At 40.8% G+C, this 27,786-nt stretch overlaps 1 protein-coding gene and 1 pseudogene across 3 annotated transcripts in view; one reads left to right on the top strand and one right to left on the bottom strand.

The window, feature by feature from the left end:
• Positions 1–1,367: 1,367 nt before the first annotated feature.
• LOC138816903 (ADP-ribosylation factor 1 pseudogene) lies at positions 1,368–3,103 on the top strand (annotated as a pseudogene). The gene has a single exon (XR_011368733.1). The product of XR_011368733.1 is annotated as an ADP-ribosylation factor 1 pseudogene (transcript).
• A 4,463-nt stretch (positions 3,104–7,566) lies between these two features.
• The window catches only part of Itch (itchy E3 ubiquitin protein ligase), a 103,053-nt gene continuing 82,833 nt past the window's right edge, over positions 7,567–27,786 (bottom strand). For both annotated transcript variants that reach the window (XM_070007098.1, XM_070007099.1), the window contains exons 15-25: positions 27,215–27,287; positions 26,395–26,466; positions 24,497–24,585; positions 22,893–23,052; positions 22,483–22,616; positions 22,038–22,178; positions 18,124–18,244; positions 17,550–17,654; positions 15,206–15,302; positions 14,697–14,769; positions 7,567–11,110 (exon numbers count right to left, since the gene is read on the bottom strand). In XM_070007098.1, coding sequence (XP_069863199.1) covers positions 11,011–11,110; positions 14,697–14,769; positions 15,206–15,302; positions 17,550–17,654; positions 18,124–18,244; positions 22,038–22,178; positions 22,483–22,616; positions 22,893–23,052; positions 24,497–24,585; positions 26,395–26,466; positions 27,215–27,287 — 1,165 coding nt within the window. In that variant the 3' untranslated portion in view covers positions 7,567–11,010. The remainder of the gene's footprint in view (positions 11,111–14,696; positions 14,770–15,205; positions 15,303–17,549; positions 17,655–18,123; positions 18,245–22,037; positions 22,179–22,482; positions 22,617–22,892; positions 23,053–24,496; positions 24,586–26,394; positions 26,467–27,214; positions 27,288–27,786) is intronic.

Below are 27,786 nucleotides of genomic sequence, written 5' to 3'. Positions count from 1 at the left end.
AAAAAAAAGAGATTGTTACTCTTCAGATAGAGTTAAAGGACACACACACTCTGATGGGGAATACCTGGGAAATGGAAAGAGCATTAGGCAGAAAAACAAAACAGTTGAAAGATCTGTCACAAAATATACTGAAGTGAAAAACAAGAAAGAGAAGCTACTAGAGGAAAAGGCCAAACAGACTGCCAAGATCCTCACCATAATGTAATACAGAAGCAACAGGTCCACATGGAACAGGTGGAGGTGTGAAAAAAACCCCTCTCAATAGCACCATTGAGAATTTAGAGGAGCTGAAGAGCAAGCAAAGGTGCTGTGAGAAGGAGCAGCAGTTGGACAGTCAAAGGAACTCTTCTGTGACCCTGGAAGAACACTTGCAGGTTAAGGACTTTGAGGAGATTGGGCTCATGAAAGCAAGCTTGAGAGAGAAGGGGGTGGATACAACAAAAGTCTCCAAGCTCCAGACTAGGTTCAGAGCACTAAACAGGAGTTAAAGAAATTAGAGACCCCTGAGGTTCAGGGAAACAACCGGGCTGATCAGGTAGCTCGGGAGGCCACCCTAAAACTAGTGGGGCCTCTAAAGCTACTAGTTGTTAAGATTAAAGGAAGATGCAAAAACAGTGGTAACAAGTGTATAAATGTGGAGACTGTACTTGTCAAAAATGGTTACAGGCTCAAGCCTTCTGTCTCTTTATATCTGGTTATTTCTCACCCTGGTAAATTGCCCCAGGTCACAGCCTAAAACTATATTGAAAATCAGCGACAAGTCTATGTAATGTATATAGAAAGTTGCCAACAGGTAAATAAATGCTGGAAAGCTGGAACATGTGAAGAAAGCACTTTGGGAGGAACCTCACCTGGTGAGTTTGGGTAGAGGTAAAGTCTGGAAAGTATTGGTATTGGTATCAGTTAGTACTAGTAGACACTTTTTAAGGCTGGGCTGAGGCATTCCTGACAAAAACCGAAACCGCTTAGGTAACAGTTAAAAAATTACTTCATGAAATAATTCCTCGATTTGGCTTACCCTTAACAATGGGGTCAGACAATGGTCCGGCCTTCAAAGCCCAAGTTACTCAATTATTAGCTAAGGCCCTAGGAATAAATTAGAAGTTACATTGTATTAATAGACCTCAGAGTTCAGGGCAGGTGGAAAGAATAGGACCTTAAAGGAAACGTTAACTAAATTAATTACAGAGACTGGCCATGACTGGGTAAGCCAACTCCCTTTGCTCTCCTTTGAGCAGGATGCACCCCTTACGGTTAGAGGATTTACTCCCTTTGAAATAAGTTATGAAATAATTTATGGTAGACCATCCCCTTTGGTTCCTAAACCTGGGGAAGCTATATTAACAGAAAAGTCAACCACAGGGAGCGAAACCAACGCCTGGCTGGGAGCGGCTGCTGCTGAGGTCTCTGGCCAGTGTCGCCTCCACCTGTCCACAAGCATGGGGAATATCTTTGCAAACCTCTTCAAGGGCCTTTTTGGCAAAAAAGAGATGCGCATCCTCATGGTGGGCCTGGATGCTGCCAGAAAGACGACAATTCTGTACAAACTGAAGCTGGGGGAGATCGTGACCACCATCCCCACCATAGGTTTCAACGTGGAGACTGTGGAGTACAAGAACATCAGCTTCACTGTGTGGGATGTGGGTGGCCAGGACAAGATCCGGCCGCTGAGGTGTCACTACTTCCAGAACACCCAAGGCTTGATCTTCGTGGTGGACAGCAATGACAGAGAGCGTGTCAATGAGGCCCGTGAAGAGCTCATGCGGATGCTGGCGGAGGATGAGCTCCGGGATGCTGTCCTCCTGGTGTTTGCCAACAAGCAGGACCTCCCCAATGCCATGAATGCTGCTGAAATCACAGACAAGCTGGGGCTGCACTCTCTACGCCACAGGAACTGGTACATTCAGGCCACCTGTGCCACCAGCGGGGACGGGCTCTATGAAGGACTGGACTGGCTGTCCAATCAGCTCCGGAACCAGAAGTGAACCAGAACTCCCCTTCCCCCTCACTTCCTCCTCTCCGCCCTCTGCTTTCCTCTCATGTGGCAAACGTGCGACCCTGTGGTCCTGAGTGCCAGAAGCTGTCTCCATGGGTTGGTCACAGTGCGCACCGCACCGTGCTGTGCGTGTGCAGACGCAGCCTGCAGCCAGGTTTTTATTTAATGTAAATAGTTTCTGTTTCCACTGAGGCAGTTTCTGGTACTCCTATGCAATATTACTCAGCTTTTTTATTGTAAAGAGAATCAACTTACGGTCAGTACTGAGAAGAGATTTGGACATGTGGGCACCTGGTTTCCAGGAGCCAGTGGGTGTAGATCAGTATCGGAATCCATTTGGTGGTTGGTTTTTAACCTGAACTCAGTGCATTTTTAAAAATTGTTAAAAATACAAGCAGAACACTTGAACACATAGAAGGGAGACTATGCCTAGTGTAGGTTTTTGCAGTAACCGCCTGAATGCTTGGTCCATCAGATCAGCTAGCTGTTCCCCTGTGGAACAGGAGAGACGGTGACAAACGAACCACCATCGCTGCATGGTCACAGTAGAGCCCCCGTGACTCGCCTGTCTGTGGATCACCTGCATTCCATAGCCTTGTGCTTGTACTCGTGCTCACACAGTCACCAAGGGGCTGGCAGGGGCCAGGGCAGGGCCTCATCCTTGATGGGCCTGTGGCCTAGCAGCCGCCCGCGTTCCCAGTTCTGGCGCCTGCTTCGAGTACCGGCTGGAGGCCTGGGTCTAGCCAGCAGGAGTCTGCAAGCTGGGAGAGTTGGCCCACTCCAGACCCAGTCCCAGAGCACCCCATCTCCATGTGTGAAGTAGCTTCCTCCCTCAGCCTGCAAGGGTCCGATTTGCCATCGAAAAAGACGACCTCTACTTTTTTTTCTTTTGTATTTTGATAAACACTGAAGAAGCTGGAGCTGTTAAATTTATCTTGAGAAAACCTCAGAACTGGTTTATTTGGTGTCGTGGAACCTCTTACCGCTTTCAATACACAATTAGTAATCAACTGTTTTGTATACTTGTTTTCAGTTTTCATTTCAACAAGCACTGTAATTATAGCTATTAGAATAAAGTCTCAACTATTTCAAAAAAAAAAAAAAAAAAGAAAAGTCAACCACAATCTTGTACAGTCACTGTAGGGTTTACAACATGTTCTTTTACGTGCCTATCTTTTGGTATCTTGAAGCCTCGTGAGAAAAACTGCACCCATTCTTTCCTGCCTGGACAGCTGGTGTGGGTAAAAAGGCATCATGGGCCTGAATTGGAACCCAAGTGGCAAGTACCTTACTCGTTTAGTGCTAATTACACCATCAGGTATTAAAGTTGCAGGAAAACAGCATTGGATCCATCACTCTCAAGTGAAACAGGCAGTGGAACATTATCCAGAGAAGGCTGCAAGATGGACTGCTCAGAGAACTCAAAAAGGATCCCTTAAGGATAAGACTTACCAAGTGTTAGTGTTAACTAGAGTGTTTCTATGGTTTCCTCCTGGTTTATCTGTTAAATTTGCATTTTAAGACTGTTTAGTGGGGGAAGAGAAGGGAAAGTTTAGGATTTGGTCCAAAAGGATGTAAAAATCAATGATTTGATTGGACATAAAAACCAGTGGGGGTGGGGGTGGGGTGGTTGATAATCATCATGGCCTCATGGCCAGGCCCACTGGAGGGGCTGGGCATCAAGAGGCAAGCCTCACCACTCCAAGGACTGGGCCACCAGAGGGGGCGGGGCAAAGAGGCTGATGTCACCACCTCATGGAAAATGCTCCTGAAGGGGCAGGGTAAGCAGCTGAAGGGAAGGGGTATGCCACCAAAAGGGGCAGGATTTGCTACTGTAGGGCGGTGGGGCATTGAGCCCCACAAGGAGCTGTCAAGAAGTGATTGGAAACAGTCCTATTGGAGTGAGGGAGGGCTGCATCCTATATATAGGCTGTGTTCAGAGGAAGTGGGAGGAGGGTAGAGAGCAGGGGAAGTAGAGTGGAGAGTAGTCCCATTGGAGAGATGGAGAGGAGAGAGGGACAGCAGGAGGGGAAAGCCTGCCAGAGCAGAGTAGGGCAGGCCTGTGGAAGTCATTTGGAGCCTCCTTGAGGGGCCATTTGGGGCCTCCTCTGGAGGTCATTTAGGACCTTCCTTTAGAGAGGCCTGTGGAGAGGCGCCTCCCGGAGCAGGGCAGGGCAGGCCTGTGGAGAGTGGAGAGGCCTGCAGAGGAGGAAGGGAAGAAAAGGAATAGCCTTTCCCTTTGGAGCTTTTGAGGTTTGGAGGTTTGCAGACTAATTGGTGGTTTGCAGATCAACTAAGGTCGGGGCTGCCTATTGGAGACTTAGAGGTTTGGTGGTTGAGGTTGTCCTTGGTTCTAGTGTCTAGCCCAGGACAAGGTAGTTGCAGGCTCCCTTTCTGGTGTGAATAGTGTAAATAAATTTGTTATGTTTAATTGTGCCTTGATTGTCTTGCTCTTTAGAGGCCATAAGTGACTTCCATGGGCATCTATGATTTAGGAATGCAGGATCAACGCTGCACATTTGGAAAAGCCAGGTTGCAGCTTTGTGCTCATTTTGTCACCTTTAAAATAATTGATCTGGCACTGGTGGCTCATGCCTGTACTACTACTCAGGAGGCTGAGCTCTTAATTTGAAGCCAGCCTGAGCAGGAAAGTCTGTGAGACTGTTATCTACAAGTAACTACCAAGATTGAAATGAAGCAAAGCAACAAAAAAATCCACTGTTCAAGCTCCAGGACTGGTACCAAAAAAAAAAGGATGGAGGTAGAGTCCTATATTGTCCTTTTCTGCTTTTTTTTTTCTTTTTTTCTTTTGGGTCCGGTCGTGGGGCCTGAACTCTGGGCCTGGGCACTGTCCCTCAGCTCTTCAGCTCAGGGCTAGTGCTCTACCACTTGAGCCACAGTGCCACTTCCAGCTTTTTTCTTTTTTCTTATGTGGTGCTGAGGAATCGAACCCAGGGCCTCGAGCATGCAAGGCAAGCGCTCTACCACTGAGCCACCTTCCCAGCTCTTCTGCTTTTTAATCTTCTACTCTTGCAGACCAAAAACCTTTACCTCCCAGTTGGAAATACCTTGTTTAAACACTGCCATTTAGTTAATTTGGGTTCAGCTGACTGTGCTCAACACTTGCCTACGTGATATACAGCTGCAACTGGGACCAGATCAAACCCTGGGAGGTTCCCAGAGAATCTGCCCTCAACCCAGGATGCAGAGCTGTGCCTTATGTTCCTGGCCAGATGGCGACCTAGTTCTTAACATTGTCACACAAAGGAGTTGAAGGTTGGGCATGCTAGCAAAGCAGAAAAGCAGGAAACAAAAGCACTCAATAGGCTGGAAATGTAGTCTGAGAAGTGGCCAAGTCCTATTGTGTCAGGTCTGTTTGTGAGGCACAGTTCAGCCTAGGAGTGACAAGTGCTTGCCTGTGTTGTCTTCTTCCCTTTAACCATCAAGCATGTTAATTACTTGCTTTAACAACCCTCCTCTACTTGCATTTTTTCTTGGCCACTCCTGGGGCTTGAACTCAGAGCCTGGACACTGCCCTTGAGCTTTTTTTGCTCAAAGCTAGCAGTCTACCACTTGAACCACAGCACCCCTTCTCACCTTTTCTGTGTATGTGGTGCTGAGGAATTGAACCCAGGGCTTCATGCATGCTAGGCAAGCACTCTACCACTAAGCCACATTTCCAGCCCATCTAATTGCATCTTCTATGTTCTCAGAACTGGTAAGTTTAGGATTCCCAGAGACCAAGGAGCTTTATGATCTATTTAGAATAGAGAAGCCCATTATCAAGAGGCAGTTATTTGCCTTTAACAATGTTTCCTTTCAGTCCTGGGTAAGATTGTCACCTTTTTCTTTTCAACATGTCCGCCCACTGCTTGCTTATCTAGAACTCCAAGGAAATCACTAGTACACCAGCCTAATGGGAAATGAGAGACTTCAAGTTACCTACTGATGATTTTCTTAGCTATTGTCTTCCACACTTTAATGTCCCTAATTTAGCCTATCTTGTAGTTGAGTAGCAACATCTCCATTTCACAAATGTCATTTCTTCCTGGCTCTGGAGCTTACTGAATTCAAACCTGATGATCAACCTCGATTTTCATTCCAAATAGCCTCTTTCCAGGGGAGCCTGTGTTAAGGTGATTAGATAATCACTTATGGTGAAGAAATCAAGCAGATCAAGTTATTATTACTGGTAGTGGGACATATTCAACCTTAAGTAAGGGACATTCCACAAGGTATTAGCCAAATATTCTTTATAAAACACAAAGAATGAATGAGGAATTGTCACAAGTTAGAGGAGACTAAGGAGAAAGACACTGGTGGAAAAACTCGGGAAATCTGAATAAGGGTAGTTTTACTAGTAGTGTTAATTTGTTCTGGTAACTGTATTAGTGATGTGGGATGTTGGTGTTGAGGAAAGCTGGATAAGAGTGTACACAAGCAATACTATCTTTGCAACAGCTCTGTAAACCGAAAATTACTACATACATTTTTAAAAAGGACTAATAAAATAAAAAAGCAATGATTATCAAATGCTGGAAGCAGTAGGAATGCATCCCCAAATCTTCAAGTAGGTGTAGAAGTGCAGCAGTGACTGGACCCCAAGCATCCTGGAAAATAGGTATGGAATGAGTATTTCCTCCATCTCATATATGGATAACTAGATTGAGAGGAGAGGATTGAAAAAGATCAGAATCCCAGAAGAGAAAAAATAAATGAAAAAGCCAGGAGCCTCACGCCTATAATCCTAGCTATACTGAGGAGGCTGAGACCTGAGGATTGTGGTTCAAAGCCAGCCTAGGCAGGAAAGTGACCATCAGAAAACCAGAAGTGGCACTTTGGCTCAAGTGGGAGAGTGCTCGTCTTGGGCTGAAGATCTCAGGAACAGTGCCCAGGCCCAGAATTTCAAGCCCCATGACATGAAAAGAGAAAGGAAAAAAAAAAAAAAAAAAAAAAAACCAAAAAGAAAAAAAGGAAGAATGGCCAGCTAGACGCTGGTGGCTCATGCCTGTAATCCTAGCTACCGAGATGGCTGAGAGCTCAGGATTGTGGTTTGAAACCAGCCTGGGCTGGAAAGTCTGTAAGACTCGTGTTTCCAATTAACCACCAAACAAACAAGGCTGGAAGTAGAGCTGTGGCTCAAGTTGTAGAGCGCTGGCCTTGAGCACAAAAGCTCTGGGACAGCACCTAGGCACTTGAGTTCAATCCCCAGAATTGGCACCAAAAATGAAAGGAAGGAAGGTGTCAAACAGGCCCACTTGTGTAGTTAGTCTTGATAGCTTAGCTCTATTCAACCCTCATGGCTACAGTCTTGGCTTAGACCAGTTTTGTTTTCTCAGACTAGCAAGTAAGATAGAGGCCCTCATGTCAACCAGTGGCTCCTGCAGAGGTCTTCATCTTCAACACAGGAACCAAATCTAATGTCACCTGAGTAGCATATTTTTTGTTTTCCACCTATACCACAATACAGACAAGTTATAACTTACCACTGTAAAAGCAGTCATATAGAAGGCTTTTCTGCAAATGGAGGACCACCTTTTTTACCCAAGACTAACAGAAGAGTGTGCAAATGAAGGAGCAAAAAAGTTTAATTATAAACACAGTCTTACACCTTTTAGGGAAATGAAAGTGAGGTAACCCCGAAGAAACTTTATAAAAAGCAGTTTACTCCCTGTAATATTTGTAGAGTTACCTGAGTATTTGAAATTACAGTCCAAGAAAACAAAGGTACTCCAATACAGTAATATACAATTCAGTGCTGCCATTCTGTTTTTAGTTAATGAAAGCATATATACAATTTTATAAATAACTCATTAAAAAAACAGGGGGCTGGAGATACCAACAATATGAAGTACAAGCAGAAACTCTAAAGGAATTTGGAGGGGTGGGGGTACATCCAAAACAAGGAGTGATAAAGTCTAATTTTGTGAGTCACCTTTGATAACATTCCAGATTATTAACCAGATAAAAAAGTGGCAGAGAGCCTTGATTGAAATAGTTTATTTAGGATGAGTCTTTTATGGGTAACTGAGCCATGTTTCACTAAAATTTCTGATGAACTGATACTGGCATGTCAATCCCTTGATGAAAAATCAGTGCATGAATTTTAAATAGAGTTATTGTAAGTCTTACAAAATTGGATTCTTCTGCACTCTGACAGAATATCACTAAAGACACAGTAGGATTTCGTTGTTAGGAGTTTTTGAATCAGATTTAAGCCATTCCATTTGAGATGAAACAATTGAGTTCTTTCCCTCTTCACCCAGGCTGTGGAATGCTGCCTTGCCCAACCCACCATAAGAGCAGAAGAATAAGGCAATTGCTCATTTTACTTTGTTTTTATTTCAACATAACATGCAGTTAAAAAAATTAACAAGATTTATTAGCATTTACAATGCTTACAAATAAAAATGACCTAAAAAGCAATATATTTCAGATTTAAGAGAAAAATTCTAATTAAATACTTACAATAAATCTATTTCCAAGTGTTCATTTTGGACCAAAATTTAAAGTAGCATTTGGCAGATATTTAGGTTTGCTGTCTATTTGCAGTACTTTTATATAACCTCTGATTCTTGGGATATCCAGCCCCCATTTTCCTAACACAGCAGGGAAGACATATACATGTGGCCACTTAAATTAAAGGAAGAAATGGAGCAGGGAAACTCCAGGCTGCAAAAATATATACAAGCATTTACCTTTCCCAGAACTAAATGTTTCCTCCATAAAAATATTAAGTAGCCAAGCCCTATAGAACTAGGGCTAGGGCTACATCAAATATAACTATTCTGTATTTTAAAAATATAGGGCAGAAAGCCTTTTGAGTGATATTTATACATTTTCATACAATATGTCTAGGTCCCTAAATGAATCATGAAGCATTATAGAGAATCAAAAGAGGCTACTTTCTTACATCATCTCTTAATTTAATCTCATAAACCTCTGGTAAATATGGTAACTATATTTGGTATGAGAATTCACCTCAATCGGAAGTCTTTATGGAAGGCTTAATCTTCACAGACATATATTACCAAAGTTCAGACTTATGAATGGGGGATTGGCAGACATTCGCTCTGTAAGACAAAGCAGTAACATTTGTTTTTTAATTTTTTTACCCTACCAACAAAAAGGCAGAGTCTCTACTTTGGAAACAACTAAGGGCTTTTAGAAATCACACAGTATTTCCTAGGGCATATGGGTTAAAAACCAGATAGGATGAAGACAGTGTAATCTCTCCCTTTACACTGAAAATTTCTGGATGAGAAAACTCTTTCACATAAGTCTCTGCTTAAGATGGCAGTGTCAAAAGAGCACAGATACACAAGTTAAAAAAAGTTTTGTTGTTCCAGGATTTAAATAGGATGAGCAGCTAGGGACATAAAAACATTTTGTTTTCATATGGAGTATTCTTGGCTTCATGCTACTTGTTAATGCTATGCTACTGAAACATTCCAAAGTTCCTGTAATGTGAGTTATCAGACTGTCTTCGGGATTCAGCTGTGCTAAGGACTCAGTTTGGCTTAAGTTTCCTCTCATTACCTATAAAGCCACCCTGACAGTCTAAGCTAGCTTAGGCCAAGTTAAATTAACTAGAGAGATAGTCAAAGTGCATTAATTAACAGAACATTCTAAAGTAATGAAGCAGTCATGGGGGAAAAAACTTGCCAAAAATTTAGAATATTGGGCACTATAATAATCCTAACTACTCAGGAGGTTGAGAGCTGAGGATCATGGTTCAAAGCTTGCTCTGGCAGACAAAACCAGAGAGACTCATCACCAATTAACCAACAAAAAGCTGGAAGTGGATCTGTGCTAACCTTGAGCACAAAAGCTCAAGGACAGTGCCCAGGCCCTGAGTTCAATCCCCAGGACCAGAACCAAAACCAAAACAAACAAACAAAAAAAACCCAAAAATATTTCAGGTGAGGGATACTAACTCAATTCATGACGATCTTAAAAAGGAAAAAAGGAAATGGCTACTCCAACCTGTGAGAGAAATGATAAACTTGGAGACTTTTAATTCATATGAAGAATAGCTCTCACAAATGAAAAGGTAATTTCATCAGCTGTTTCACTGGCCTCTATTTAGACTAGAAAATACTCTAGTTATAATTTTGACTCCTTAGCAGTAATTAAATACAACTGAAGTTTTTGGATTATGATAAAATGATAAAGCTTCAATTTATGTATAGGGTCATACAAAAATAATTAAAAATGGCCTTAGATAAATTTAGCTACATTAATTTCAATTCTAGGGTAACTTTTAAAACCAACAGTAAAGGAACTACAGTGTTGATATTGTTTGTATAGTTTAGTATTTGCAAGGCAATCAAAATAAACATCCAAATGAAGAGGTATGAAGTCATTTGCCACTGGGACCAATTTTTCCCTGAATTCATATTCACAAAACTACTTGGTAGAAAGATGCAAGAGTCCTGCATCACTTCTAGGAATAACTTCAAAGTGATGGTTGGATTCATGCTCCAGAAATGAAAAACAACAGTCAGGCCAGGCTGAAATAAGAGGGAGAGCACAAGCTAGCAATTTTCTCACATGCCCAGAAGCTGGGCTAAGCTTGCACTTTTATTAAATACCCCTTAGCAAGAGGCTTAATAGGAAGATCTTGTATTTTGCAGTTGCCAAGAGATTTGCCTCCATATTTGCAGAATCTCTAAAAGGAAATAAACCTCCCAAGTGAGACTTTGACACACATAGAAAATTGTTAAGGAAACAATCTAGTGGAATAAGACAAGGCAGATTTCATTGTGTGTTAAATCTCATGTTAAGTAAGTTTCTGACAAGTGTTCATAGATCTGATTTCTGGAAATGCTGAACAGAAATCCAGAATCACCAGGAGATCAATTTCAATGATAACATTAACTTACTTACACTCAGATTAACTCTCTCAACAGTCATAGTCCAATTTTACAACTAGATGTGCAATAGGCAGAGAAGGAAAAGGACAAACACTGCAAAATAAGTTCTTGTCCTTGGGCAGTACAAGATCTCAGAAGTTACTCTTGTCCAAATCCTTCTGTTTCTTCAATGGCAAACAACAGCTTCTCCTTCAGTTGCTCATAGCTCTTATAGGGTGGAAGGTCCAGGCGATTAAAACTGAAAGGAAGAATTGTTAGCTTGAGAAAGGGAAATATACAAAGAAACAAATAGCAACACTGGCTATGTTAATGGACCTTTGAGTACGTGTTTTTTTTCCTTTCCAAGACTCAGTTTCTTCTTTGGGATCTCTCAGGGAATGAAGAATCAGCGCCTATTGCTCAATATGCCTCAAAAAAATGTTAATACGCCCATTCTTCCCCATCTACTCTATCTAAACCAAGGGTTATATCACCTTCAGAAGTAACAAATAGATAATAGTCTGCCCCCAAAGCCTTGGTTCTCTGTTATACTTTTAGGATAAAGTTAGGCAAATGCTTGACCAAAGGATGTTATACATGATGGGAAAATAAATGTATAGTTTCTATCACTTCCTAAAAAAGAGAACATAGAATCTGACAAAGCTATTATGCTCTTTTTTATGTATGACTGAGATAAGCCTTACTCAACACTATTACTATAGTACAGAAAAGTCTGTTCAAAGTTTATAAAAGAAACAAGGAAGTCAAATTAAGATGTGCATAGGATAAGTTCTATACTCCAGCAATGCAAAATCTGAAATGAAATTAAGAAAACAATTCTGTTTATAGTAGTCAAAAATAAAATAGTTATATATGTATGTGTAGATGTGTGTATATACCTGTGTATGACAAACAGGGTGTTGCTATGTACACTGGGGCTGACCTCAAACATGTGATCCTTCTGCCTTAGTCTCCTAAATTCTAGGATTATGGGTGTGAGCCAAAGCACTGGGCTGGTCAACTGCTTTTCAACAAGGATGCCAAGACTATCTAATGGGAGAAAGACCAGCCTGTTCAACAAATGATGAGGGCTGGGAAGGTGGCTCAGTGGTAGAGTGCTTGCCTCTCATGCATGAGGCCCTGGGTTTGATTCCTCAGCACCACATAAGCAGAAAAAGCCGGAAGTGGCGCTGTGGCTCCAGTGGTAGAGCACTAGCTTTGAGTTGAAGAGCTGAGGGACAGCGCCCAGGCTCAGAGTTCAGGCCCCATGACCAGCAAAAAAACCAAAAAAACCGAAAAAAACCAAATGATGAGAAACTTGGCATCTGTGAAAAAATGCCATTAGACTCCTAGAAAATAATCTAGCAGTCATTCTTTTGGGTCTACAACACCCAAAATTGAAAGTAGGGATAAAAACCAGTAGGTATTTATACACCTATGTTTACAGCATCACTGTATATATTGGCTATATTGTATATATTTGGCTATATTGTATATATATAGGCTATACTGTATATATTTGGCTATATTGATAGCCAAAAATGTAAATAATCCAAATGTCCACTGAAAGATAAATATAAACAAAATGTGATATATCCACATAATGAAATATAATGCAGGAAAACTTCATAATATAATCAAGGAAAACTTTAGGGGAAAAAGATCAAGGCTAGAAACATTACAATAACTAGCTTCAAAACATATTACTATGAAGGCTACGGGTGTAACTTAGAGCTAACATGTATGAGACTTTGGGTTCACCCCCACATACCCTGGGTTCATTCCAAATACTACAAACAAAATAATACAAAACACTCCCACTAAGCGACAGTAACCAAATCAGCATGGTACTGACATATAGCTCAAAGGAAAAAAAATAGACAACTCAGACACAAACCCATGTATTGACAGTCAAGTAATTATTTTGTGTGTGCCAGTAAACTGGAGTTTGAATTCAGGTATTAGATGCTGTCCCTTAGCTTTTTTCATTCAAGGCTAGTACTCTACCATTTGAGCCACAGGTCTACTTCTGGTTACATGGACTTTTCTGTACTGGCTTGCTTTGAACTGAAATTCTCAGATCTTAGCCTCCTGAGTAGGTATGGATACAGGCCTGAGCCACCAGTGCCCATCTTGGCAAATGACTTGACAAAGGTACCATAAACATAATGATTGAGGAAAGTCTCTTTACCAGGTGTTAGGAAAAAGATATCCATATATAAAAAAACAAAAACAAAAACAAATCTACACTATTTCCTTTTACCATATACAAAAATTAACTGAAATAGATCGAGGCTTAAATATAAGACCTGAAAATGCAAAACTACTAAAAAAATGGCATAGGGAAAACTTCAGGGCATTGGTCCAAGTGGTGACCTTTTGGGTTTTTTAAATTTATTTTTTATTTTTTGCCAGTCATGGGGCCTGAACTCTGGGCCTGGGCACTGTCCCTCAGCTCTTCAGCTCAAGGCTAGCGCTCTACCACTTGAGCTATAGTGCCACTTCTGGCTTTTTCTGCTTATGTGGTGCTGAGGAATTGAACCCAGGGCCTCATGCATGCAAGGCAAGCACTCTACCACTGAGCCATCTTGCCAGCCTCATAAGTGGTGACTTTTTGGATATGACCCAAAAGGACATTAAACAAAGCAAAAACTGACAAAAGGGATTCTATCAAGCTAGAAAGATTCTGTACAGCAAACAATCAGCAGAATGAAGACAAAACCTATACAATGAGAAAAATATTTATAAAGTATTGATCAGATAAGGGATTCCTTTCCAGAATACATAAAGAACTTAAACAGCTCAACAGCAAAAACAACAAATAATCTGATTAAAAACTAGGCAAATGTGGCTTAGTGGGAGAGTACATTCCTAGTATGCATGAAGCTCTGGGTTTGATTCCTCAGTACTCAGTATCATATAAACAGAAAAGGCTGGAATTGGTGCTGTGGCTTAAGTGGTAGAATGCTAGCCTTAAGCAAAAGAAGCTCAAGGACAGTGCACAGGTCCAGAGTTCAGGCCCCACGACCGGACCCCCCCCAAAAAAAAAAAGAAAATTGCACTGAGCTGGAGAAATGAGTCAAGTGGTAGAATGCATGGCTAGCAAGTTTCAGGCTGTGTTCAATGAAAAAAGAAGAAAAACATGAAAAATTACACTTGTATGTATGTGTATTAAAACATAATATGCAATAAAACCTTTAAAAAAGTATGAAAAAAAAGTGACCACTGAATATATAGTTCTACAAAACAAAGTTGAAGTGTTGTGTGTTGTTTTATTTTGTTAGTGGTAGGGCTTGAACTCTTGGCCTGGACGCTGTCCCTGAGCTCTTCAGCTCCAGGCTAGGGTTCTACCACTTGAGCCACAGGGTCACTTCCGGTTTTCTGGTGGTTAATTGGAGATAAGACTCTCCAATTTCCTGCCCCAGCTGGTTTTGAACTGTAATCCTCAGATCTCAACCTTCTGAGTAGCTAGGATTACAGGCATGAACCACTGGTGCCCAGAAGTAAAGTGGTTTTTAGTTTGACACATTTTTGGAAATAAGGTTAACTACACACATTTTTGATGGGCTATGAATGTGGGTTAGTGGTAGTATGCTTGCCTAGCATGCAGGAAGCTCTGGGTTAGATTCCTTAGTACCACATAAATACAGAAAGCCAGAAGTGGCACTGTGGCTCAAGAGTGCTAGCCTTGGGCAAAAGAAGCTCAGTGACAGTGCTTAGACTGGCAAAAAGAAAAAAACAAAACAAAACACAATAGCAAAAAGTACTGAATTTCTAATGTGCTTTAAGTAGCTAGAGAATAAATGGAAAAGGCTATTTTCTCTATTCTTTCTTATTTTGCTTACCAGGTATGACTTCTGGGTAGCCAATTTTCTTTCCCAACTTTTTCAATGCAGAATTTCTGTGGCCCATTGCTCCCTAAAACATAATACAAATCATTTTGTTAGTTCAAAAGTTCTCAAATCATGCTCCCAAACCCAGGAACACCAGCATCACCAAGTCATTACTGCAATAGGTTTTTCCTATCTCCAAGTTCTCCCCACATTTAAATCTGTGCTACATGTCTTGCTGTCAAATCTCCCTAAAATACAGCATCAGCAAGTTTCCTTTCTTCAAAGTTTGCATAACTTCCAAATACCAAAAGGATAATATCCAAAGTCATTTAATCTGGTTTTTGAAGTCATTGTTAGGGGCTGGTCTGAACCCTATATCTGAAAGCACCTGCTTAGTTTTCTCTTTTTGACTGCTTCACCTGAACCAGTCCTAGAGTCAGTCTTTCATAAGTTTTATACATATTTATCTAACAGCAGTACAAGGAAAACTTTCTGAATAAGAAAAGTGACACTAAACATACCCATGAGGTCAGCAAATCCTCCTACTGGCAATCGGCAAGTTCCAGTAACAAATTGCAGAAGTCTCATTCTCTTCTCATTATCAATTTCTTTAACAAACTGTTAAAAATCATGTTTAAAAAGATACATAGATCATATATTAAATTTAGCTCACTGAACAAGAAAGAAAAGTGATCATTTCATTCAAATGAATGTCTAGGGTCAAACCTTCCCCTATGTAAAACTTAGAATAATTTCCTCAAAGAATTACATAGGCCTAAGAAGCACCTAACTCATGCAGTTTAAAAATTAGCTACTCTGGAGTGGCCTTCTTTGTTTATCCCACAGGACATTTATGTAGTTACATAGAACATGGAGATTGGATCTTTATAGGATGTTTTGCTTTTATGAAAAAAATGAAATCAAGCTCACAGAATTCTGTTCCATATATAAGCCAATAACTTCCTTTTTCAAAGTTCTTTGGATTTCTGGTATATCTATATATGGCCAAAAATTGCTAGACTTAATTTCCTACAATTCCGATTCCTAAACATTAGATTTCTGGACAATTTCTATCCTACAGCACAAGTATTTTAAAATGCCCTTTTCTTTTTTTTTTTCTTTCTTTCTTTCTAATGCCAGTATTGGGGCTTGAACACAGGGCCTGAACATTGTCCTTTACCTTTTTCATTCAAGGCTAGCACTCTAACACTTTAAGCCACAGCTCCCTTTCTGGCTTTATGGTAGTTATTTGGAGATAAAAGAGTCTCATGAGTGGCGCTGTAGCTCAAGTGGTAGAGCGCTCGCCTTGAGCTGAAGAGCTGAGGGACAGCGCCCAGGCCCAGAGTTCAAGCCCCATGACCGACCAAAAAAAAAAAAAAAAAAAAGAAATATTTTGGGCTGGGAGGATGGCTCAGTGGCAGAGCGCTTGCCTTGCAATGCCTGAGGCCCTGGGTTCGATTCCCCAGCACCACATAAGCAAAAAAGAAAAAAGCCGGAAGTGGCGCTGTGGCTCAAGTGGTAGAGCGCTAGCCTTGAGCTGAAGAGCTGAGGGACAGCGCCCAGGCCCAGAGTTCAGGCCCCACAACTGGACCCCCCCCAAAAAAAAAAAAAGAGTCTCATGGACTTTTCTACCTTAGTTGGTTTCAAATTGCAATCCTCAGATCTCAGTCTCCTGAGCAGCTAGGATTACAGGTGTAAGACACGGAGCCCTGGCATAAAATGCTAAATATAACTACATAAGCTCAGTTTACTTTTGAGTTTCTCATTCTCTCTCTCTCTCTCCTTTTTTTTTTTTTTTTTGTCAGTCATGGGGCTTAGAACCTCAGGTATCAGTTGAGTAGGTAGCACTAGTGCCTGACTGAACATTTGGTAATTCTTAATGTATAAATGATCATGAAAACCATAATATAATTGCATAAGATAGCAAGAGCATATGAAATGCCTAGTCATTTAGAAGGCTAAGATCTGAGAATCTTTGTTTATTTACTTACTTATTTAATTGTCGGTCCTGGGGCCTGAACTCGGCCTGAGCACTGGCCCTCAGCTCTTCAGCTCAAGGCTAATGCTCTACCACTTAAGCCCACCACTTCCGGCTTTTTCTGCTTATGTGGTGCTGAGGAATCAAACCCAGGGCCTCATGCATGCAAGGCAAGCAGTCTACCACTGAGCAACCTTCCCAACCCAGAATCTTAATTTTTGAAGGTAGGCCTGGCAATGTATCTGAGATTCCTATCTCCAACAAGCAAGCAAAAGGCTGGAAGCAGAGATATGGATCAAGTGGTAGAGTGCTTGCCATGAGCAAAAAAGGTAATTGAAAGCCTGAGTTCAAGTCCTAGTATAGACAAGTGTGTGCATGTGTACTCATAGCCCTACACCTCCAAAAAGTTAGTAAGACGCCATCCCCACCAATAATTGGGGTATGGTGGGATGTGCCTATGAACTCAGCTGCACAGAAGGCTGCATATAGCAGGCTCATGGTTCCAGGCACACCCCGGGCAAACAGTGACACCCTGTCTGAGAAATAACTAAAGCAGGGGCTGGGAAGGTGGCTCAATGGTAGAACGCTTGCCTTGCATGCTCGAGACCCTGGGTTTGATTCCTCAGCATCACATAAGCAAAAAGAAAAAAGCCGTAAGTGGCGCTGTGGCTCAAGTGGTAGAGCGCTAGCCTTGAGCTGAAGAGCTGAGGGACAGAGTTCAGGCCCCACTACCGGACCCAAAAAAAATAAATAAATAAAAAAGAAATAACCAAAGCAAAAAAGGACTGGGGGAGTGGCTCAAGTGGTAAAATATTTGTTTAATAAATATAAAGGCCTTTCAAACCCTATCTGCCAAAAAATTAAAAAAAATTAAAGTAAAAACAAACCTGCCAAAACCACATGATTTGTTTGCTTGTCCTAGTGTAATGACGGTAGATAGCATGTCTTTGCCAGTCATTCAAATCAATCTCTTGCATTCCACATAAAAGTACCTTTAAACATGAAAAAGACAAATCATTTCTTTAGGTAATGTACAAAAAAATGCCTGATATATTTAAGAAAAGTAAAGTCTGATATTAAATATAACTTTGGAAAAATACTAGTTAGCATGGTTTGGCTTATAAACTGTACATCAAGAATTATATGGACATTATTTAGAAAAGAAATTTTCATTCATGGTGTCATATATACAAGTATTCAGGGAATTCAGCCTTACATTGCAGTGTAGCCTTAATAGAAATATTTTTTTTTTTCTTTAAATATTGAGTGTGGCATAGATCATTGTTTTACCCATTGAGGATATTTCCAAACATCTTGACAACATAAAAACTACTGCCATTCAGAGGATGGACAAAATAAATTGAAAGTAGAATCTAAGATATTATTTGCTGTCATGTTACAGAATTATAGATGCATGTACACACATACATATACACACATACATATACACAGAGACATTACCTCTAATTCCTTTGCATCGAAGTATTGCAAATACTGCTGGGGAAGAATTTCATTAAAGCCCTCAAAGAAAGCTTGTGTCTGTTCTTCAACTCCTCGAGACAACCTCCATTCAGCCACCATTCTGGCAGAAAAATATGAAAAAAGCTATTAGCAACTTTAGAATTTACCATTCATTTCTGGAAATAATTTTTTTTTGGGTGGGGCTTGAACTCTGGGCCTGGGTGCTATCCCTGAGCTCTTTCGGTTTTCTGGTGGTTAATTGGTGCTGAGGAATCGAACCCAGGGCCTCAGGCATGCAAGGCAAGCGCTCTACCATTGAGCCACCTTCCCACACCTTCCCAGCCCCTGATTTTTTTTTTTTTAATGGCAGCACTAGGGTTTGAACTCATAGCCTCAAGGCTCAGCTGCTTAATTCATAGCTGGTGTTCTGCCACGGAAGCCATACCTTCTCTATCTGGCTTTTTTTCTGGCTCACTGGAATAAGAGTCTTATGGGTTTATCTGCCTTGGGCTGGCTTTGAGCCTCCTGTGTGAGCCATCAGTGAATAGCTATGGAGAGAGGAGAGAGGAGAGAGGAGAGAGGAGAGAGGAGAGAGGAGAGAGGAGAGAGGAGAGAGAGAGAGAGAGAGAGAGTGTGTGTGCGCTTTGAGCCTCCTGTGTGAGCCATCAGTAAACAGCTTTGTACAGTGTGTGTGTGTGTGTGTGTGTGTGTGTGGTGTGTGGTGTGTGCGTGTGCGCGCACCAGGTCTTGGTGCTTGAACTCAGGGCCTGGGTGCTGCTCCTGAGCTTTTTCTGCTCAAGGCTAATAGTCTACCACTTTGAGCCATAGCTCCACTTCCAGGTTTCTGGAATCTCATGGAGACAAGCACTGGTAACTCATGCCTATAATCCTAGCAACTCATGAGGCTGAGATCTGAGGATTTGAGTTCAAAACCAATCTGGGTAGGAAAGTTCATAAGACTCATCTCCAATTAACCACCAAAAACTGGAAGTAGAGTTGTGGCTCAAAGTTGTAGAGCACTAGATTTGAGCAGAAAAGCTCAAGGAAAGCACCCAGGCCTGAGTCCAAGCCTCATAACCAACCAAAACCAAAAAAGTCTCAAACTTTCCTGCCCAGACTGTTTTTTTTTTTTTTTTTTTGTCGGTTGTGGGGCTTGAACTCTGGGCCTGGGCGCTGTCCCTCAGCTCTTCAGCTCAAGGCGAGCGCTCTACCACTTGAGCTACAGTGACACTTGCGGTTTTCTGGTGGTTTATTGGAGATAGGAGTCTCACGGTCTCTCCTGCCCGGGCTGGCTTTGAACCGAGATCCTCAGATCTCAGCCTCCTGAGTAGCTAGGATTACAGGCGTGAGCCACCAGCGCCCGGCCCCAGACTGGTTTTGAACCTGGATCCTCATATCTCAGCCTCCTAAGTAGCTAGATTGCAGGCATGAGCTACTGGGGGCAAGCTTCTACTTCAAAAGAAAATTAAAAAAATAATTAGGAAGGGGGAAAACTATAAGGAATAACTTATTAATATGTGTGTGAGCACACACACATACACAATGTGAATCAAAGAAATCCTGTGGAAAGCAACAAGACATAAGCAGAAACTTCTGCAGCTACCTTATACTGGAAAGACAGAACTTAAACATTTACATCTCATAAAATTATAGGAATAAGAGATATTTAGAACTAAAGGCAAAATGGAAATAGAGCAGTCCCACTAAACTTGTAAAGGATCAGAGTGATCTATTATTTAACGGTCTGTCGGAACAATAGAAGCACAACACATTTATCCCAGGAAAATGACTCAAAGTCTTGAGAACAAAGTTTATAGAGTAAGGCTTAATTATAATACTGAAGTTAGCAAACAAAGACTTAAAAGTAGCTTTTTAAAAAAGGAATCAAATATATAGAGGAAAGAGCTGGGGTGTCGGTGTAAAGTGGAGTACTTGCCAAGCACTGGTGGCTCATGTCTATAATCCTTTCTACCCAGGAGGCTGAGATCTAAGGATCCAGGTTTGAAGTAGGTAGTCAAGTACATGAAAGTTAAATCTCCAATTAACCACCAAAAAGTCAGAGGTAAAGCCATGCCTCAAGTGGTAGAGCATCAGCCTTGAGCTAAAAGGCTCAGGGTTAGCACCTGGGTCCTGGATTCAAGCTCCATCACCAGCACACACCAAAAAGTTTCAACTATGACCTAGCAGTACTGCTCTTGAGCATCTGCCCATTACAAGACAGGATACAGTAAAGACACTTGCACAGCCATGTTAACTGCTGCTCTAGTCATGATAGCCAAATTATGAAAATAGCCCAAACACCCTACAACAAATGAATGGATCAAGAAAATGATATATGTATCAGACATATATACATCATAAATATATGATATATATACATACATACACACAATGGAATTTTACTCATTAATTAGAAAGTATATTATATAATTTTTGGGGAAAATGGGTGGACCTAGAAAAATTATGTTAAGGGAAGTAAGCCAGGCTCAGATAAAAACAGTGCATGTTTTCTCTCATTATGTTAGATGGTTATTTTCGGGTAGGAGTTCAACTAACAAATCATTTAATAAAATGAATACCAGACAGGCGCTGGTGGCTCGTGCCTATAATCCTAGCTACTTACAAGGATGAGATCTAAAGATCTCAGTTCAAAGCCAGCCTGGGTAGTAAAGTCCCAATTAACAACCATAAAAGCTGGAAGTGGAACTATGGCTCAAGCAACAGAACACTAGCTTTGAACAAAAAAACTCAGGGGGCTGGGAAGGTGGCTCAGTGGTAGAGCGCTTGCCTTGCATGCATGAGGCCCTGGGTTTGATTCCTTAGCACCACATAAGCAAAAAGAAAAAAAAAGCCGGAAATGGTGCTGTGGCTCAAGTGGTAGAGTGCTAGCCTTGAGCTGAAGAGCTGAGGGACAGCGCCCAGGCCCAGAGTTCAGGCCCCACGACCGGACCCAAAAAAACCAAAACAAAAACAAAGCAAAAACTCAGGGACAAGGTTCAGTCCCTGGGCTCAAGCCCCAGGACAGATGGATGGAGGCACGCACGCACGCACGCACGCACGCACGCACACACGCACGGGAAAAAAACCTCAGATATTTGAAAATGAAGCAATATACTTCAAATATTTAAGGATCAAAGAGGAAACTGAAAAACACTAGAAAAAAACTAAATGATAATGGAAAACATCAAAAATTGTGAGATATGACAAAAGTAGTGTTTAATTGCTTTAAATGCCTACAGTTGACGCTTTATATTTAAACATAAATGTTTAGATTTCAACAGAAGGTGTAGCTCAAGTGGAAGACTGCTCAACATGCTTGTGAGGCTCTAAGTTCAGCATTTTCAGTAACATATGTAAGGCAGAGGTTACAGAATTGGTAATTATGAGACATGATACAAAATGACTTCTGTACTTTAAAACTCATACTTTAGGGCTATAACTAGAAAGAAAAAAATTGCCTATATGCAACTCTGACTAGTACAAAAGCAAATATTATTACTATTTATTATGTACTCAGGCTTGAATGCAGCCTGTAAGTCTCTTTCAGCTTTTCTGCTCACATTTAGTGCTATAATTTGAGCCATAACTCTAGTCCACAAATTTTTTTTTTTAATGCTGTTCATTAGTATTATTAGGAGATTTTTTTGGGGGGAGGTAGGGCTAGTTGGTCATGGGGCCTGAACTCTGGACCTGAGCGCTGTCCCTCAGCTTTTCAGCTCAAGGCTAGTACTCTACAACTTAAGCCACAGTGCCACTTCTGGATTTTTCTGCTTATGTGGTGCTGAGGAATTAAACCCAGGGCCTTGTGCATGCAAGGCAAGCGCTCTACCACTGAGCCACCCTCCTAGTCCCCATACTAGGGAATTTTATAACAGAAAAATCCAAACTATGCAAAGAGGAATATTCTCTCCTACCTTATATATTCCTCTTTATTTTCTTCTGTCACAAGAATATTGCCACCATTGGGTTTCAAATCATGGCTCTTAATTTCACCTAAAATTTCTTTATCCACAGAGAAGTACATTTCCAAGCCACATTCTTCAATATTGTTCTCTCTGTATAAGTGAAATAAGCATTATTTATCTTCTAATTCGACTATAAAAGTTTAAATTTAAAGCATCTCTTAATTAGCTATAAGCTATTAACATCAAAGTAAGAAAGTGCAACAGTATGCTCTAATATCATATCATTGTGTAAGATCTTGGGCATACTTCTATAACTAAGCAATTCAACAGTTTATTTAGATGATTAGATTATTTAATTCAATAAACTGGTAATATGCCTACAATTTTGGCAAGTTACTAATTCTATGGTGAAAGCATGTAGACCATACTTTAGTTAATGCAGACAGAAACTTACTTAACCCAGATGAGAGAATTGTAAAATTCTGGATCAATAGATTCTAAATCTTTAAGTCCAACTGGTTTGTTCAAGATACGTTTATAGAATGGTAAGGAAAAACCCGTGTCTATGAATTTTCCATGGAATAGAGCCTACACAGAAAGGGAACAATATTAACACAATTATACAAATGCCACTTTATTTTAAAACATTAAATTTTTCATTTATAAAAATTCCTATAATCTTCTTCCGGCTTTTTCTGTTTATGTGGTGCTGAGGAATCGAACCCAGGGCTTCATGCTTGCAAGGCATGCACTCTACCACTGAGCTACCTTCCCAGCCCCTAATATAATCTTTTATGGCACATGTAAGACAACTTAGTATTGCTGAATTAACCAAATAAATGCACAGTCTTGACCTGCACTTACCATGGCAATAAACCTGCCAATAAAGCGAAAATATTTCAGATGATCAGGATTGATGTAAGATGCAGGGTTTATCTGCAAGCAGTAGTTATCCTTCCCTGCATATTCAAACAGGCAATACATGGGGTTCAACACTTCATGTGACAAAAGAAAGAACCATTCTCTGAAATTGAAAGAAAACTTAGAATGAAAAATCTTATAAATAACCATCCTAACAAATCAAAGATCAGTACAACCAAGTTCTTGGGAATCTACATATCATAGCTGGTGAGTTTTTCTACTTTATTTGTATACTCTGTGCAAATTCACATCTATTTTACAAATAATATTTATACACTATTATATTTCAAAGAACCTAAGACATCACTTACTTAAAAAAGGCATCCTTATTGGATTACCTATTAAAAATTTTCTAGTTATAATTGCAATGAATACATATTTCAATTTCAGAGACATTAAATATGAACATACTAAATGTTTTAATTGGTATAAAAGGCATATTTAAAATTTACTATTGGCTTAGAGTTGTTGAAATAATCCAATATTCCACCTATTACTGAGTACACAGTGATACTCATCAAGTAATATTACTCCCTATATTTCAGATCAACATGAAAACCTTTAAATTTCAGTTAATAAAGCACTTAAGTTCAGCCACACAATTATTAGAAAATGTTTTAAGAAACTCTAATGGGCTGGGAAGGTGGCTCAATGGTAGAGTGCTTGCTTTGCATGCATGATGCTCTGGGTTCGATTCCTCAGCACCACATAAGCAAAAAAAGCCAGAAGTGGCAATGTAGCTCAAGTGGTAAAGCGCTTGCCTTGAGCTGAAGAGCTCAGGAATAGCGCCCAGGCCCAGAGTGTGTACACACACACGCACGCACGCACGCACGCACGCACGCACGCACGCACGCACGCACGCACGCACGCACGCACACACACACACACACACACACACTATTTGCTTTCCAACACTACCACTGCTACTACATTTTTAAACTGGTGTGACATACTGTTATGGAATAAGCAAAGCTATTCTTTGCTGAGGCTACCATTTAAGGTCTGACTAACAGCTCTAAAATGAAAAAGAATTAAGACTTTGATTTTTATATAGGCTACTATGTTTTGCTGATAAGATTATTAATTTCAGTTGGGAACTGAGTCTCAATTATCTTTATCAGGACTATGAGAAGCCCTAATCACTATAAGATCTTGGGTGCTTTGTGGAATAGATATGATGTGATTGACTGTTTACTGATTAACATACTATGTCAAACAGTAGGTTGATATAATGCAAATCTTGAATCCACGTACAACTTATGCATCCTACATGAATATGTAAATCTTTTCATTGCCTATAAAATTCTATTTTACAGAGCTATTTTTAGGACAAATAGTGTAGGTGAAATCAATTAGCATTTCCTTAGTAAAAAAAAAGGTGCTAAATTGTTTGTTGAAATTCTGTAGCTCCAGCATAGTAAGCCTCAATCATTTGCTACTATTCATTTTCATGAAATATAAGATTGCAAAAATAGTACTTGCAAGCAAAGTGTAATGATACCTTTGGAAGAAAGGAACTAAGTTCTGAGTACTCATATTATCACTACCTTGCTACACCTCCATAATCTAAACCTTCTTCTCCTGGAAAAATCACCCACAAACGTCTTCGCAGATCTTGGGGACTGAAGCTCATTATCTATAAAACAATAAAAAGAATTGGCGAAAACAATTTTTGAAACACCATTCTACCATTTCCAAGTTTCACATTTTTGCATTATATAGGTAACTTAAATCTTAAATTCCCCATGACAGAATGTTAATGAGAATATTAATACTACACATAGAAAATGAAGTTTCATAAACTGTATGTATTTATACTTATATTTACATACTTTTTTTTTTTTTTGGCAGTTGTAGGGCTTGAACTCTGGGCCAAGTGGTATCCCTCAGCTCTTCAGCTCAAGGCTAGTGCTCTACCACTTCAGTCACAGTACCACTTCCAACTTTTCCTGCTTATGTGGTGCTGAGGAATGGAACCCAGGGCCTCATGTATGCAAGGCAAGCACTCTACCACTGAGCCACCTTCTCAGCCCCATACTTTTTTATTTCAATAAAAATTATTTTATATGTTTAAAGGCACAGAAGTATTGTGTCTTCGGGTTCTATACATTCTTTTTTTTTATTGTGGTTAGCTGGTCCTGGGCTTGAAATCTGGGCCTGGGCACTGTCCCTGAGCTCTTCAGCTCAAGGCTAATGCTCTACCACTTGAGCCACTTCCAGCTTTTTTTCTGTTTATGTGGTGCTGAGGAATCAAACCCAGGGCCTCATGCATGCGGGGGTAGCACTCTACCTCTCATGCCACAGCATCACTTCTGGCTTTTTCTGTTTATGTGACACTGAGGTATCGAACCCAGGGCTTCATGCATGCTAGGCTAGGCTAGCCCAGGCTGGCTTTGTGAGAATATTATCTTCAAATAACCACCAGAAAACCAGATGGGGCACTGTGGCTCAAAGTGATAGAGTGCTAACTAGCCTTGAGCAATAAAGCTCAAGGACAGCATCCAGGCCCTGAGTTAAAGCCTCAGGACTGTCCACATGTGTACATGTGTTTGCACATAGACACACACAGACACATTTTTATCTGTAATAGTAACATATGCTTATTGTAAAAATTGTAAAAATTCAAATACAAAAGTGTAAGAACAGCTGTTTTCCTTTCTCTTTTCTACTGATAACCATAATGCTCATATATAGGTATTGCCAGAACTTTGCCTACTGATAGTCTACTTGTATATCTATTTCAAATAAAAATTCAGCATCAGCCGGGAGCCCGTGGCTAACACCTGTAATCCTAGCTACTCAGGAGGCTGAGATCTGAGGATTGTGATTCAAAGCCAGCCTGGGCAGGAAAGTCTGTGAGATTCTTTTTTTTTTTTTTGTCGGTCGTGGGGCTTGAACTCTGGGCTTGGGCACTGTCCTTGTGCTCTTCAGCTCAAGGCGAGCACTCTAGCACTCTACTCCTTGAGCCACAGCACCCTTTCCGGTTTTCTAGCAGTTTATTGGAGATCAGAGTCTCACAAACTTTCCTGCCCGGGTTGGCTTTGAGCTGCGATCCTCAGATCTCAGCCTCCTGAGTAGCTAGGATTACAGGCATGAGCCACTGGTGCCTGGCTGCTATGAGACTCTTATCTCAAATAAACCACTAGAAAACCAGAAGTGGCACTGTGGCTCAAGCGGTAGAGTACTTGCTGAAGAGCTGAAGAGCACAGGGACAGTGCCCAAGCCCAGAGTTCAAGCCCCAAACCGAAAAACAACAACAACAACAAAAAACAACCCTAGCATCTTAGAAAAGGAAATTTGAAACTCACCAATCAACTATGTTACTCTTAAAAAGTACAAAACACACAAGCACGTGTATATATATACACACACACAAAAATCCCCATTGAATGTTAGGTACTAAGTAAGGTAGCTGGCAATGAGACTAGACATGATCAGACAATACCTGCTGAAAGGAATCTTCAAACAATGTTTTTCTTGTCACTGTAATCTTTATGTGCTGTGGCATGGCCAGTTGCTGAAATGTAAGAAGAGATTTAAGCCAATTCTCACCATTAAAATGGTCTACCAAAAATACCAAAAGGAAGGCCTAGCTATTTAGTGAGCAAAAATGACAAAAACATAATTAAATAATTTCAAAAAATTACCTTCAAATTGTTATATAAAAGTTTCACTTTAACATCTCCATTCATAAAGTGATGCCTTCCATCATTCTTCCACCTTCTCCCATCTATCTCATACCCACTGTTAACTCGTTTACTAATTCCATTATCATATATGTACAGAGTACTATTATAATTGCATTCCTTTATCATTTTTCTTTGCATTCTGCCCCTCTCCTCTCAGTCCCTATTCTTTCAAATGTTTTCCCATGCTTCATCTCCGACAGTATAAGACACAATTATCCAATTGATAAATATATTACTTTGTTCAAAAAAATCTGTGAGAGTCGGGTGCTGGTTGCTCATGCCTGTAATCCTAGCTACTCAGGAGGCTGAGATCTGAGGATTGCGATTCAAAGCCAGCCCGGGCAGTGAGACTCTTATCTCCAATAAACCACTAGAAAACTAGAAGTGGCGCTGTGGCTCAAGCAGTAGAGCGCTCGCCTTGAGATGAAGAGCTGAGGGACAGCGCCCAGGCCCAGAGTTCAAGCACCACGACCGGAAAAAAAAAAAATTGAGAGATTCCAATGTTTTCCATTTTACCGGTTTTTCTGAATTAACTAATTAGCATAACAAAAGAAAAGATTCCGTTCCAATACTAACCTGACACCAAAACCGGAAGTACTGAACCTTTGCTTTGAAGTCTCGAACATAGGCTATCTGGGGTCCATTGTCTCTGAAGAAGAACATGGTTAATGCGACATGTATAATTGCTCATAAAAGACAGTAATAAAGAAAAGCAAATACTCTTACTTATTTCAGTACTTAGCAACTTAAAAAAAAAGCCCAGCACAGACTTTCCTGCTGGGCTGGCTTCAAGCTTCAAACTTCAATCCTCAGATCTCAGCCTCCACAGTAGCTAGAATTACAATGTGAGCCACCAGTGCCTGGCCTCTCCTCTCCTCCTCTCCCCTCTCCCCTCCCCACCCCCCCAGTCCCCCGCCCTGCCCTGCCCCGCCCTTCCACTCCTTTTTTACCAGTTATTTTGGAATACAGTTCTGCTTTCTATCTGCATGCAAACCAGACCGGTTTGAACACTCAAGAACCTCAAAGTGGGGCTGGGAAGGTGGCTCAGTGGAAGAGTGCTTGCCTTGCATGCATGAGGCCCTGGGTTCGATTCCTCAGCACCACATAAGCAGAAGAAAAAAAAAGCGAGAAGTGGCACTGTGGCTCAA

Source organism: Dipodomys merriami, unplaced genomic scaffold (genome assembly GCF_024711535.1).
Source record: "Dipodomys merriami isolate MVZ:Mamm:240054 unplaced genomic scaffold, mDipMer1.0.p SCAF_7, whole genome shotgun sequence".
Lineage (NCBI taxonomy): Eukaryota > Metazoa > Chordata > Mammalia > Rodentia > Heteromyidae > Dipodomys > Dipodomys merriami.
Note: the sequence above shows the minus strand (reverse complement) of the source record. Positions and strands in the feature narration are given on the sequence as shown.